Below are 16,269 nucleotides of genomic sequence, written 5' to 3' on the forward strand. Positions count from 1 at the left end.
GTTAATTTAATATAACTATACAGTAATTACTGGGAATGGTTGTAATTTATAATGTTTTCGCTAGACGGAACTGCAAACTTGTTTTTTCAGTAAACATGAAAGTTAAGTTAATAAAACTATTACATTGTTTTCCTTTTACAGATACATGCTTGCACTGGCTTTCATAGGAAAGGCAGCATCCCTACTGTTTTTCTTCTTGGCATGGTGGTTTTATGTTCCTCCCTCTGGCCTAAATCAGGCTTTGCAAGCTGCAACTCCAACATCTCCAGACACAATGCAAGATGGACCAGGAGTTATACATACTATCAGTATGAATGGGCACACAAATCATGCTCGAGACATTGACTGATATTAAAGAAAACCATTGATTCTAGGACTGAATAACAGACGGCCAGTGTTGGTCAGTATTTTGCTGCTGGATCTTTGAGTACTTCTCATAGTCCATGCTAAGGTGCAATGTTCTCTGTAAAAGTCATATGTCAATGACTAAACAGGCAGCTTCCTACTTATTTTTTGAATGAACCCGTCCACATTGTTGTCAACAGTGAAGACTAAAAGCAGTATTTTATTTATTATTGTCAAACCCCATGTAAAATATATTTGATAGAATTTATGTGAATAATGTGGTAGACTGGTCTCAGGTACATTCCATAAAAAATAGATTTCTTACATATATGTTTGCTGATTATTTGCACTGAGTGTAAAGGATGTGTATTAACTTTTTGTACTTGTCAGTGTTTTGGTATTCTTTGTTAAAGCATAAGTGTCATAGCAAAGAAATGTGTTCACTATACCAAATGATAAAGGTGAAGGTGAAAGATTTTGTCGTTATGGAAATAGCTGGCTCGAATGATCTACTTAAAAAGTTACCAGTTGTCATCATGTGCAAAATATGTGCAGATAAACAAAATTACACCAAAGTGATTATTTCAAATGTTATTGCCTATGTACAACAGAACATATTGTACAGTGAGAATGAAAACTGGTACATACCTTGAATGTGGTTGTCAGCTGATCAATTAGCTATAATAATTTATTATTTCTTATAATCGTAACTTGAAATTTTAAATAGAATCATTACAAATTAGTGGTTAAAAAATGAGAAAATTACTATTACTGTGCAATAACTTGCCAGACTTTGCTGTTTTTCTAAGCAAAGAATATTAGTATGCTACTGAGAATAAGAACAGCCATGAAATACTTCCATGTCTGATGTTCTAATAAGATATTACCTCAGAAAGTGACTAACTGACATATATTACAAATGAAATTTATTAATTTTCTGTACTGCAGCAATTGATTTTCATGTACAAATAGTATTGAAGCACACAGAGCTGATAAATAAATGTGTTTTATAATGAAAATGAAACAGTAGTTTGTTCCTTTCCACCCTGATGTGTCGAACATGAATTAAGTCTAGGCATTTGTGTTTTGAGTATCTGATGCCAGTTTCATACCCCAATATAACTTGTTAATACAAACTGAAAAGGAATCATATTGTGGTGTGGATATACTTTCTACAGTGCCTGTTAAGCCTCATGTTAAAATGTATTGACACACTTTGCTTTTCTGTAGAAAGAGACAGAAAAGTAAAATTTGGTAAGGTTGTTATTTTACTGAGTATGTATTCCTATTTTAAAAGTGTTGCAGCTGATTTTTGTTTAGTACTTCAGTTTCATAGCTTAGCAAGGTGATGCAGTGGTTTAGCCACTGGACTTATATTCTGGGGTAATACACAAATTAATATCCGTCTATTCTGCTTGTAGTTCTATGTGGTTTCATAATTACTTTGGGTTGGTTTCTGGGAGATCCCCGTAATAGGGTTGCAGCTGATTCCTTGCTCTTGTTTGTACAATTGGAGCTACATAATTGTGATGTGATTGGGACAGTAACCCTAATCGTCCTCTCTTATGTTTCATGGTGGTCAAAGTTGTGAAAGCTTTGTGACATCAGTGAGATGTTTCCTTAATGTTATATCTCATGGTGGTAATTACACAGCTTTAATAACAAATGTTAATTAAAGAAAAAGCAAATAAATTCAAATGAAACACCATGGTATTGTAATCCTAGTGGATACTGGTGAGCTGTCTGACCATTTTTTATGCTTTTCCAGCTATTAATGACAGCTGCTTCTTCAAGTAGCTTTGAAGTTGCTATCATGAGATGGAGTAGGTTCTATTTCATTCTCACTATCAGGAAAATGTTCCTAGCAGTATTGCAGGTAAAATATGGATCCTTTGTTTACCAGTGAGGCATGCTGATCATCCAGCCACTATAGGGAACTTTTTTTTCAGAAAGGAAGTCTTAAATACATTGTTACAGGACATTAATATGAGGTATGTCCACCCTTCACCTTGATGATAGATTGAACTCTGCTGGGGACACTTTCAGTGAGGTATCTGAAAGTCAATCAGAGAATGGCAGCCCATTCTTCCTCAAGAGCTAAAACTAGACAAGGTAGTCATATTTGACGCTGGTGTCTTGAAGAAAGTAATTCTAAAATATTTCTGTTTGTTGATGACACTAGCTTGGTAGTAAAGTATGTTGTGTGCAACACTGGCTCTATTTCAAATAGTGCAGCTCAAAACATTAGTTCATGGGTTGCAGAAAATAAAATAATGCTAAATCACAGTAAGACTTAGTTTTAACAGTTTCTAACACACAATTCAACAAAACCAGGTTTTTTAACTTTACAGAGTGGGCATATGATCAGTGAAACTGAACAGTTCAAATTTCTAGGTGTTCAGATAAACAGTAAACTGTCATGGAAAGCCCACATTCAGGATCTTGTTCTAAGGCTTAATGCTGCCATTTTTGCTATTTGAAGGGTATCTGAAGTAAGTGATCACTCGACACAAAAATTAGTCTACTTTGATTATTTTGATTTGCTTGTATCATATGGCATTATATTTTGAGGTAACTCTGCCCATTCTCAAATGATATTTCTGGCTCAGAAACGGGCAGTTTGGGCAATAAGTGGTGTAAGTTTTCAAACCTTTTGTTGACCTCTGTTCACTAGTTGGGGTATTCTGACATTGGCCCCTCAATATATATATTCTTTAACATCAGCTTATTCCCAAGAATTAGCAGCTTTCACTCAATTAATGTCAGGCAGAAATCCAATATGCATTTGGATCACACTTCTGTAACTCTTGTGCAGAAAGGTATACATCCATTTTCGATAAGCTACCACAAGTATTCAAAAATCTTAGCAGTAATCCAATCACTTTCATATTGAAACTGAAGTTCCCTCATGGGTCACTCCTATTCTGCCAAGGAGTTCCTTAGAAAATCAAGCTGATTCTCATGTTATATTGTTGACTGTGTTTACTTAAACTTATGGCTTGACTTTTTTTTGGGTTCATAAATATTTTATTTTATCTGTTATCACTTTATGTTATAATTTCATGTACTGGCACATTCCATAAGCTTGAAGATTGCTTCTAAATTTGGCCCTATGAAACTAGATGTGTAAATAAATAAATACCCCAAAGCTGTTCCATTGGTTTCAGGTCAGGACACTGGGTAGGCCAGTCCTAGAGAGGAATGTTATTGTCCACAAACCATTTTTTCACAGTTGGTGCTTTATGACAGGGTGCATTGTCATGCTAATGGAAACATTTATCGTCTCCAAACTATTCCTCTACTGTACACACTACACAATATCCTTCCACATTTAGTGTTTACTTAAGTGGAATACAAGGACCGTATGCCTAACCATGAAAAACATCCCCATTCTGTAACACTGCCTCCTCTGAACTTCACTGCTGGTGCTCCACATAATGGCAGCTAATGTTATCCAGGCATTTACCAAAACCAAATATTTCCATCATATTTTCACAGGATACAATGTGGTTTATCGATTCATGTCATTCACTTTCCAGCAGTGTCGGTCTTTAACTGTCTCAAGCATTACTTAGCACTCAGTACAGAAATGTGTGGCTTATGAGGAGATGCTTGACCATTGTACCCCTTTCTTTTGAACTCCCTATGCACAGCCACTTTGCTAGCTGGACTTCTGGTAGCACTTTGGAATTCTCAAGTGATTCTTTCTAGTTATTTCACAGGATTTTTTACAGACAACCTCTGTGATGCCCAACATCACTGTCTGTCAGTCCATGAGGTCTACCCGGTTTTGGTTTAGCCATGTTTGTTTGCATTTCCACTTCACAATTACATTAACAGTGAAGTTGGGCAGCTTTAGAAGTTCTGAAATGTCACTGATGGGTTTGCTTCTCAGGTAGCACCCAGCGACTAGTTCATGTTTGAAGCCAGTGAGCTCTCCTGTTACTGCTTCTCCACCGCCAAAACAATATTCACTTCCTTGTTACTGTTGGATGTGCCTTTCATGACATGCAGTGGCCAATTCTGCATTACATTGGGGTGTCTGGCTACTTTCGACCAGATAGTGTATCATAAAAACTCCAGCAGCTAAAAACTGCAAAGTATCAAAATTAGTAGATGGATACATATGTTAGTCACTTTTTTAAATTTTGACACAAGAAGGAATAAATACCCATGAAATTGAATGCCAGGAAAACACAGTGAATGCACTATTGAAAACTACATCATACATCAGTGCCAAAGGCTCCTTGAATTCCTGTGATGATCATTCTTATTAAAAATGCTGGAAATTTACAAAAATTGTAGAAAGCAAGAATTTGCATTTTTAACTTCGAGTTAGAGCTCATTTCTTATAGAGTAGAAACTTAGTCAAGCCATTGTATCTCTATAGTTGTATGTAATTTCTAGCATTAAAGAATTAGTTGTAAGAGGCTTCATCTCACTATCTGATATGGTAAGTAGGTCATATGCCAATGAAATCATTAATCAAAAGTAGCCCTAAGCATAAACAGAAAAACAAAGAGCTAAACTGGTATACAGATGAGCTAGCTCTCACTAGGGAGTAGATGCTCAGACTGTACAGAATATATAAAAATTCTTGTAAACAAGGACCTGAGCTAGATAATACCTCTTATAGAGCTTATCTAAAATGTAAAAAAATCTACAAAGACAAACTGTCCTTGGTCAAAAAACAAGTATGTGAACATTACATTGAAAGTGCTCCCAACAAATGTAAAGCAGCATGGGATATCATCAACCAATATAATTCACAAACCCATACACAAGATGCAATGCTGGTCCCAGAAGAAGTAAATAATTTCTTCCTAACCACAGTGAGCGAGCTGAAAAACAAAATCAAGCAAAATGGCACTTGTGCACTAGATCATCTTGGTGCTGTGCTCCATAGGATGTATATTTTCCACTGGAATGTTGTCACCCCCGAGGATATTGTAAAAGCTGTGGCAAGGTTCACCAACTCCAAAAATCACGGACTGTTATTGGTTTTCTAACTATGTAATGAAAAAAATAATACACTTTATCTGACAACCTCTTTCTTTCATTTTTAATATGTGTTTAGAATCTGGAGTTTTCCCAGATGCACTCAAAAATGCTAAAGTGATACCAGTCTTTAAAGAGGGAGATAAGCATCTGCCCCAAAACTATCAACCAGTTTCTATTGTCCCAATTTTCTCTAAAGTTTTTGAATATGTAATGTACAGTCAACTAAATAACTATTTGGATAAGCATGATCTCCTCTCCAACAGACAGTTTGCATATCAACATGGTAAAAATACCACTACTGCTGTCACTGAAGTTGTTAACCAGGTGTTAACTGCATTCGAAAATAAGGATCTAGTATCAGTCGTACTTTGTGATCTTAGCAAATCCTTCGACTGCATACCATCTAACACCCTACTTGCAAAACTGGAATTTTATGGCATACACAAACCATCTTTGGATGTAATCGAATCATACTTAAGCAACAGGAGACAGCTTGTATCAATTAAAAATAGATACTCCTCACTGAAGGAAGTTCGGACTGGAGTGGCTCAGAGCTCGATCCTAGGTCCTTTTTTGTTCATCATTGCTGTTAATGACTTACCTTACCATGTAGGAGCAAATCCAATTGTGTGTTATGCAGATGATACAACATTGCTCAATGCACACCATGACACAATAGAACTGCATCAGGCAACACAGGAAAAACTAGAACTAGTAATGGATTGGTTTTCTTCTAATGAACTCCTGTGTAATCCTGATAAAACACAAGAACTAATTCTGGGTTTAACTACAGCTGTTGAAAGCAAATCAATAAAATTGTTAGGATTCCACATTGATTCAAAATTAAACTGAGAGGAACACATTAGCCATATCTGCAAGAGAATAGCAAGAGTGTGTTATCTCATCTGGAGACTGACACATGTAATCACTAATGAGTATCTAAAGGTGGTATATTTTGGCCTCTTTCAGTCACACATTTCCTACGGCATATTGTTATGGGGACATTCTTGCTTTGTCAGTGAAATTCTGAAAATTAAAAAAAAAGTAATCAGAATAATGAGCAAAGTTAAGCCCAAGGAACACTGCCGCCCCCTCTTTATCAAGCACATGATATTAACTGTTGTGAATCTGTACATCTACACAGCACTGCTTTATGTCAAAAGCAACTTAAATGAGTTCAAGACCAGAGAGAACATACATCCCCACAACACCAGAGGCAAACTGGACTTCGACATACCAAGACACAGACTCACAAAGACTGCAAACTCACACAAAATAATGAGTTTAAAACTCGTCAATAAACTTCCAGCATCTGCTCGGTCACTGACCAGTAATATTTTCAAATGTAAGGTTTATGACTGGTTACTCAAACACCCATTTTATAAGATAACAGAATATTTTGAAATAATCATTGACATTAGTATATAAGAATATTCCAAAAAGAAAAGGAATTAAATTGTAAAAACTTTACTGTAAAGTTATTGTTAATTGTATATTTAATGTTCAGACCTATTCCACTGTAAGTGGTCAATGGTGAATAAACTGAATACTGGATATCTGCAGGGTGTTTCACAATTCATGTTACACTTTACACTTGTAGAAGGGCCTTCATAGATCAAGTTTTACACAGGAACCCACGTCTGGAAATGTCATCCAATGACATTACAGAGTGTCAAAGTCACAGGCACTGGCACCTGTAAATGTATGTATGTACAGAGTGATTCTATGATGATGTTACAAACTTTCTAGGATGTTGGAGAAGGATAAATTTATCAATTTGAGGTAAGAGTTCCTGTACTGGAAATGAACAAGTTGAAAGTTATAAGCAAAGACCATTCTGATACCTCTGACAGTGGAAATGCCTGTACTGGTACTGTTGTTGCTAAGGTTGTAGGGTAGGCAACTTTCAGTGGGGGTAGTATGGATCAAAACAAGGAAAAATTGTCCAGTAAACATGGACTCTAAAATGCACACTTTAAGAGCTATGAGCACTTGTTCAATACAGGAGATATGTTTCAAGTAGTGAACTTGAACAACTGCTTATAGTGTATTTACTTGATTATAGGATGAGGTTCCCCCCCCCCCCCCTGCCCCCCCCCCCCCCCCCCCCCAAAATCATCAGGAAAAAAGTGGGGTCATCTTACACCTGCAGGTTACACTATTGACTATTGTTGCTGAGGTCAACATTTGTACATTGTTTAACAGATTCATATAGGGGTTGGTTTATGTTTACAGATGAAGCTTTGGCTATTGAGGTCGCGTGCAGATTTATTTTAGAGATTATGTATGGAAGGGTAAGACAGACAAATTATATTCACGCTTGAACATGCTCAAGATTTCCCAATACACTGAAATGCTCGATATAGTATTGTGTTGCTTGAACAGTCATGTGACATTTGACTCGCACGGCACTAGTGCAAGGGATAAATGAGTAACTAAGAAGTAGCCACCACGACGATCTATTACTCTGCTTGAAATTTGGCAACACAAGAGGACATAGCATTAAATTCTATCAGCCTATAAACTCATGTTGTATTTGAACAGGTTTGTGATAAAAGTTCTCATACATTTGTGGATACAAATACTTATAGTGCTTCTTAAATAATGTTAATATGAAAACATGAAAATATCACCTTTAAAAACTGTTACTTGATTCTGAACACAATATTTAATTTGGTTGTGAAACAGTGTTTTGATTTATCAAGTGGGTTGCAAATGAGAAATTCAATCACTGTTCATGTATTAGAGTACTGGCTAAAAATGTTACTGCCTTTTAATCAGCTTTCGAACAAGATGGTGACATTCATATGAAGCAAGAAAGAATATTAATCTAGAATTAAACATCTAAAAATGAAATAAATCATATTAAACTGACTGTAACTGTTATTGTGAGAATAAATTACAGTGGGGAGACCCATCATGAAAATAAAACTGACAGACATTTGCTAGATCGTGTGATGAGCAAAAGTTTGAGAGCTGGGCTGAATTGTGATTGCAATCTTTTATATATTTATTAGTTGATATATATGTATTAGTTGACATACGACCTGAATCCTAGAAGATATTGCAGTCCATGTTTCACAATGGCTCAAGCACAGCACTATGGAAGAGGGGCCAGAGGTGTACTTAACATGTTACCTGCGGCGGGGTGTGTCACTTGCTAGTTCTATACAGCCAATGAGAGGGTGGCTGGGAGACAATATATTTGGAAACAAGAAACATTGTCACATACTCATGTCAGTAGACATGCAACATCCAATATTTATTCAGCCAAAAACCACTAAGTTCTCAGGTCCCACCACAAAAACAGACTCAAAAATTGCAACGTATTTGGAAAGAACAGCCAAATATTTGAGGTAATGAAGATATAAATTTCACAGCTGTGCTATTAGAATGATGGTGATGATTAAAAATAATGATACCCCAGATCACAACTTAGTAAGCAAAACAGGTAGTGAAGATAAAAATTAATGTTAACCAATTCTTTACTTTGTTTCTCAAAATGTAGGCAATCAATAAATGGCCTAAGTTTAGAATATCTACAATGATAGATACTTTGTGTGTAAAACAGTTTATAAATAAATTTTTCTCAAGGATCCTCTTAAAAAAAATGGGGGTGAGGAGGGGGTTATTTTATATTCAGGATCGTCTTACACTCAGGTAAATGCAATAGCTCCTCAAGTACAATTTTTATAGCCCATGTTTACTGGACATTTTTTCCTTGTTTTGGTCCATACTACCCCCTCTGAACATTACTTACCCTACAGTCTTGGCAACAACAGCACTAGTACATGTATTTCACTGTCACAGGTATCAGAATGGTTTTTGCTTATAACTTTCAACTTGTTCTTTTCCAGTACAGGAACCCTTCTGAGGATTCATACTTTTCTCCTTCTCCATCATCCCAGAAAGTTTGTAACATCATCATGGAATCACTGTGTAAATACATATATTTACAGGCAATGGTGCCTATAACTTTTATGTCTGTAACATTGTTGGATGACTTTTCTGGACAGGGGTTCCTGTGTAAAACTTTATTTACTAAGTTCTGTCTACAACCTCTAGAAGTGTAACATTAATTGTGAAACACTCTGTATATAAAATATTTATTTTCCATAATACGTTTATGCCCTGTCCTGGATTTTCCATTGCTGTGTTCATTGATGTTCACTATGTTGAATGTTAGATTATTCAGCTTATTCCATGGAATGTCCATTCATATTACGAACTTCATTTCACTCAGATCTGATTACTGGATTGGTAAGAAACATAGCTTTCACATTTAAACAGATCACATGACACACAACTATTCATTTTCTTATAACAGTATAATTCATGATGACTGGTACTGATGAATAACTAACTAAGAAGTTATAATGAAGGTAATTTTTTACAGTATAATGTAATTGGATAGATAAAAAAAAAATCTATTCAGCAATCGGTGACAGGGAAATACACACATAAAAGAAGGTTATACTTATGCAAGCTATCAGAGCCATTGGCTCTTTCTTTTGACAGAAGTGTTGAAAGGGAAGGAAGAGGGGTGAGAGAAAAGGACTGAGAGGTTTAGGAAAAGTGGTAGACTACATAGAAGTCACCCAGAACTCCCCTTACTGGAGAGGATGAGATGTAAAGACTGATTGTTGCAGATGGCACAGGACAAGATTTGAAAACCTGAAATCTTAAAGATGGAAGATAGGGGGTGGGAGGGGGGCAGGTGGGGGGGGGGGGGGACAGCAAGAAACAGACATGTCAGAAAATGAAACAAAAAACTAAAACAGGGTGAAGAAAGAAGTAGTTACTGTGAAGAAATACTGAGACTGGAGAAGTTAACATAAATTAAGGCAAGGTGGGTGGTGAGAGCCAAGGAAGGACATGTTGTAGTGCTAGTTCCCACCTGCAGAGTTCTGAGAAACCAGTGTCTGGGGGAAGAATCCAGATGGTACATGTGGAGAAACAGGTACTGAGGTCATGATTGTCATGTTGCCTATGCCCATTCATCCTAACTGATAACTTGATGGTAGTCATGCTTATTTAAAAGTTCGAACAGTGTTTACTTAACAGCTGCTACATGAAATGTTGTTTCACACGTGGCTCTCCCTTTGATAGTATATGTTCTGCCAGTTACTGGGCTGGTATAGGTGGTGGTAGGAGGGTGCATAGGGCAAGTCTTGCAGTGGGGACAGTCACAGAGGTAGGAGACATATAGCAGTGAGATGGGTGCAGAAGAAGCATAGGGTCTGAAAAGGATATTGTGGAGATTTGGAGGGTGATGAAAAGCTATTATAGGTGTGATGGGCAAAATCTCATACAGAATGGATCTCAGTTCAGGGCACAATTTCAGGCAGTCCTGTGTTGTCCTTGCCACCAACCTGGCCATAATTTACATTAATATCTTCACTCCATTTTAGTTTTATATTTATTTCATATTTTGACCTGTCTGTTCTATGCTGCAGAGTCCCACCTCTGTTTGGTCTTCACTCTTATTAACTCATGCATGATGTTTCAGCAGCAATCCCTGTCTTGCATATTTCCCTGTCTTCCACCTTTAAGCACTCAGGTTTTCAAATCTCATCCAGTGCATTCCTCAACAATCAGTCTTTTCCCCTCATCTTGTCCAGTAAGTCTCCCCTGATTTGCAGCTTTGGGTGACTTCTCCAGAAGCTACCATGTTTCCTAGACCTTTCCAGTTCTTTCCCTGTACTCCACTTCCTTCCTCTTCAACCCTTGTGCCGGAAGAAGGCATCACAGGCTCTGAAAACTTGCATAAGTATAACCTTCTTTAATGTGTGTGTTTTCCTGCTGCCACCTGGTGAGCAGATTTTTTTTATCTATCCAATTACATTAAGAAGTTACATTGTTTTTGTATGTACCTTTTCGGCTATTCTTGGTCTTTTATGTCATTTATTGATAATTGTTGGGATAATTCACTCACCATGCCCTGTGAAGAGAGAGAGAGAGAGAGAGAGAGAGAGAGAGAGAGAGAGAGAGAGAGAGTGTGGTGTTCTGGACTCATTGCTACTATGTATAGAAAAAATACACAGATGGAAGATTAATAGCATGAGCTATAGTAAATGCAAAAAATACTGGAAAAATTGTTTAAATGATGGATGTGTTCTAATAGTACACACATTTTCAGTCAGCTGTGACTTCTCATAAAATGTGTGAACTTAATTTATGATGTCATTATTCTTCTTTCGTTAGAAAATTACTATGTTTTTTCTTTCCTTGCAATCAATAATGTCAATAAGGTTGCTGTTGTGAAGTATGACCTGAAGATGTGACCTATTGTGTAAATAAGAATCAAGGTTAAAAAGTAAAACAAAGGGCTAAAACAGTACAATATTTACCAGTACTAGAAGGAAGGAACAGACTACAAGGAAATCTGCTAAGCCCAGATTCATTACCTGAAACAACAACAACAAGAATGCCAAGCTTTAGCTGAAGCCCCAAGGTATGTCAAAGAGAAAGTGTCCAGTCAGAACCTAAGATTAAACTCTGTATTTGTTCACAATACCAGTGATTGAGAGGTCACAATACACCTGTCATTTTAGCTGTGTGTAAAGTCTATTGTATATGAAAATCAAATAAATTGGCCATTAAGAATTTCGATCAGCATATTCTTCTAGATGAACATTCATATGCACAGCATTGGTAATCAATGTTAGTAGATAATCTGATTTAATAGAAAGCAAGGTCTTTTTGTAATGTTGGCTGGGAGAACCTGATGAATGTGTCAGTATTGGCTAGTATTGGTGCAATGTAAATGCAATGTAGTAAGTGTAATTGTTTAATGTCAGTGACACGATTACATGTAGAGTGCAGACTCATGTTTTGTACTGATGTTGCGTACTGCTTCTCTTGAATATAACCTTGGGAGCTTCCAAGCATAGCACTTGAACACCCAGCTTTGAATTATCTGCTAGAACACCCTTTTTTTTTTTTTTTTAGCTCCCTCACTCATTTTTACAAAATGTAATGACATTTCATATTTCTTGTCTTTAATATTTCTCTTCAAGTACAGTAATTAATTTTGCACATTTCTTATTTGAATCTGCTAAATTTTATTTTTGTTACACCACACAAGAATAAGTGACACTGTGTTAGGGGTACATAAAATTGCTTACACATTCAGTGTTTGTGTTTTACATCACACAACAATAGGAAAAAATGCTATTATCGTAGAACTGCTTACCTTTTCACTAATTACACTTTTATCCTAACAGGGGAACCTCCCCATCGCACCCCCCTCAGATTTAGTTATAAGTTGGCACAGTGGATAGGCCTTGAAAAACTGAACACAGATCAATCGAGAAAACAGGAAGAAGTTGTGTGGAACCATGAAAAAAAATAGTAAAATATACAAACTGAGTAGTCCATACGCAACATAGGCAACATCAAGGAGAATGCGAGCTCAGCAGCGCCGTGGTCCCATGGTTAGCGTGAGTAGCTGCGGAACAAGATGTCCTTGGTTCAAGTCTTTCCTCGACTGAAAATTTTACTTTCTTTATTTTCGCAAAGTTATGATCTGTCCGTTTGTTCATTGACATTTCTGTTCACTGCTATAAGTTTAGTGTCTGTGTTTTGCACCCGCACCGCAAAACCGTGCGATTAGTAGACGAAAGGACGTGCCTCTCCAATGGAAACCGAAAACATTTGATCGCAAGGTCATAGGTCAACCGATTCCTCCATGGGAAAACACGTCTGATATATTCTATATGACACTGGTGACGGCATGTGCGTCACATGACAGGAATATGTTGATACTAAAATGTAGACTTTCACGGCCGGAAATATCATGTCCATTATAATTATCTGGTGTCAGTCAGTAGCAAGCCAGTGGGTGTGTTGGACCTTCCATTGAGCTACAGGCCCCCTTGAAGATGTCTCCCGCAGTCGGAGACGAAACGTTGGGAATCGACACAGAATTCGTCAACCGACCACGGCATAACAGCCCGGATAATTATAACGGACAGGAATATGTTGTCGACCCACCTAACTTGTACACTTAGCGAATGGGTAAAAAGATTCTTCTACCTTGCCCAATTTAGGTTTTCTTGTAGATGTGATAATCACTCCCAAAATAGTGATGAAAACATAAGAGTTTGTCACGTAAACTGAAAATAAAAAACTAAACTTTTCACTCAAAGGAAGACTTGAACCTAGGACCTCTCATTCCGTAGCTGCTCTCGCTAACCACAGGACCACGGCGCACCTTGACTCCGAGTGTCCTTGATGTTGCCTATTTTCGCATGGACTACTCAGTTTGTATATTTTACTAATTTTTTTCATAGTTCAACACAACTTCTTCCTGTTTTCTTGATTGATCTGTGTTCAGTTTTTCAAGGTCTACCCACTGTGCCAACTTATAACTAAATCTGAGGGGGGTGCGATGGGGAGGTTCCCTTGTAAGTAAGTAATTCCGTGAGGTCTAGTGTAATTTGTTCTCCCATGCTAGTATCTGCAAGTCTTTCTTCATCTTTTCCCAAATGAGGGAAATGATTTGGAACATATCTGACTCTATCATCTGTGAGCAGACAATACTTTGTCACTCACATAATCAGTGAAAGGACATTGGCATTTTGTCGGATATAAAAGCTCATCCACAGCTAAGAATTCAGATGGTTTGTAACATGCAGTGCATTGTCTATAAATATGTATCAGATGTCAAATGCCACATAAAACATGTTTGCTTCTTTACACTGCTAATTGGTATCCCTGATGTCAATGTGAGGAAATCGTATAATTTCTAAAAATTTATTTCTTGCCATTTTTTGAATGACAAAGGCAGGACCCCTCTCATGACTCTATGAATCTCTCACACAGACTCTATGCAACACATGCCCCTCAAGCATACAATATGGCAATAAATACTTCCAACTCCTTTAAACTCAAGTTCCACAGATTATAGTGAGTGTTTCAAGGCACTTTTTTCGCCAGGCCCAACATATTTTCACTAATGAATAGGTGAAGTGCACTAGCTGGTGATTTTCCCCAACAATATGCTTTTCATGCCCTGTAGGTCCAGCAATCTTTTGAATAACATTTTGCTGCCCCTTCCTTCCTGCAGAGTTTGTAGGTGCAATGTGTGTCCATGCTGTTCCATCGGTACCACACTCTTTTTTGTATCCTGCCCACTCCTCCAATATATGGTGCCTAAGAAGGTATTTTCTTGCATCGCTAGAGAACAATTCAAGCACATCTTATTAATGGGGTTTATTACAGCAAGTGAAATTGACAATAATTAACTTTGCATATTCACAAAAATGTGTCGCAAGCAAATGGTGACATGCAAATAATCAGTATCTTTCAGTATATATAATTTCATTGCAAGCAAAACAATACAGTTCATAAGTCACTGATGTAGCATTTGTATGATGGCTCATCCTCCACTGTGGCCACGGCTAGGTGGCGCGGCCCTTATATTCTCTTCATGTAGATGCTGCTCCTGTCTTGGTGTCTTCGTAGAGAGTGTACTATCAGCCGACATTGTCTCACAGCCCTCTCTGCTCTTCTGTTATTGATCTTCGTGCCGGCACTTGTCGTTACGCTGGAACATTCCTCCCCCCCCCAAAAGCGGTGAGCCATTGTCATGTAGGGAGTGAGACAAATGGCAGGGGAGGCAGGAGGGTGGATGCTTCACCAGACAAGAAGCTGTGGCTGCAGCGGGTGTCAAGCTTCCAGTCATACCCCACCATCCGGCCTGCACTCTGGCGGAAACGTCCCCCGGAAAACAACCAGAAGGGTATGTGTCCACCTCCGGAGGCCACTAACCATATGTAGAAGGTGTCAGCTGCTGTGGTGTGGGTGGGTCCAGCTCCATCAGTAGAAGGGGAGGAGGTGGAGGAGGCAAAGACTCCGTCCCCATGGGGTCATCCTGCAGTGTCGTGATGACACCCTCTGCAGCTGCTATGACCAAGGTGTCCTCAGGATCTCTGAATCTGGGGGAAGATACACAGAAGGATCACTGTGCACATGACAGTGCTGAAGTTGATTGTGACATTGCTGCTGCAATCCTTCTGGACCTGAAATAAGATAAGTGTAAGCGCCAAGTCGACGGATGATCTCGCCTTGTGCCCACCGTCCGCAGCTGCTAAACACCCTGTAAAGACAATATCATGTGGCATGAAGTGATGCTTGCGGCCTTCCTTTGGTGCTGGATGCTGAGATGGGTGGAGCAGGTAGAGCAGTGTCCGACGGCGGTGGCCATGAAGTAATTTTGCTGGCAATGGTTTGTCTCGTGGGTGTGAACAATAGGAGACAAGAATCAGTGGCAATGCTTGATCTCTGGTGTGTGTGATGCAAGTTTGGCCATCTGCTGCTTGAACATTGTGACAAAACGTTCCACATCACTGTTTGACTGTGGATGGAATGGTGCACTAGCTAGATGCTGTATGCCATTGCGTTTCACAGACTGTTTCAAATTCATTTGACGTGAATTGAGGACAGTGTTCCAACACAATGACTTCAGGTAAACCTTCGAGGCAAAAAATAGAGGACCACACCTGAATTGTTCACTGGCACAGCAAAAGGAAACTTGCTATAAGAGTCAACCACAGTCAACCAACGAGTGTTCCAAAAAGGTGCCGCTAAGTCTATGTGCACACATTCCCATGGTGATTGCAACTTAGGCCAAGCAGAGAATTTTTGTGGTGGGGCATGATGGTTTTCTGCACATGTGTGACACTGTGAGGTCATCTGTTCTATTTTTGTGTCCATACCCTGCCAAGTACAGTGTCGAGATGCTGTTTCGTACGAACAATCCTCCAGTGTTCTGCGTGAAGTAACTGCAGCACTTCCTTTTGCAAAGCTTTAGGGATCAAAACATGTGACTGTCTACTATCATTTTGAACAAAAATCACACCTTTATGTATAGTGAGACTATACCAACACGCAAAGTATCGGCCCACTATTGGGTTCATT

At 38.3% G+C, this 16,269-nt stretch overlaps 1 protein-coding gene across 2 annotated transcripts in view; it reads left to right on the forward strand.

Annotated features, from left to right (window-relative positions):
• The window catches only part of LOC126456793 (solute carrier organic anion transporter family member 4A1), a 552,827-nt gene extending 551,845 nt beyond the window's left edge, over nucleotides 1-982 (forward strand). For both annotated transcript variants that reach the window (XM_050092582.1, XM_050092583.1), the window contains exon 11: nucleotides 142-982. In XM_050092582.1, the coding sequence (XP_049948539.1) occupies nucleotides 142-349 (208 nt within the window). In that variant the 3' untranslated portion in view covers nucleotides 350-982. The remainder of the gene's footprint in view (nucleotides 1-141) is intronic.
• The last annotated feature ends 15,287 nt before the right edge of the window (nucleotides 983-16,269 follow it).

The sequence above is a fragment of the Schistocerca serialis genome, chromosome 2 (genome assembly GCF_023864345.2).
Source record: "Schistocerca serialis cubense isolate TAMUIC-IGC-003099 chromosome 2, iqSchSeri2.2, whole genome shotgun sequence".
Lineage (NCBI taxonomy): Eukaryota > Metazoa > Arthropoda > Insecta > Orthoptera > Acrididae > Schistocerca > Schistocerca serialis.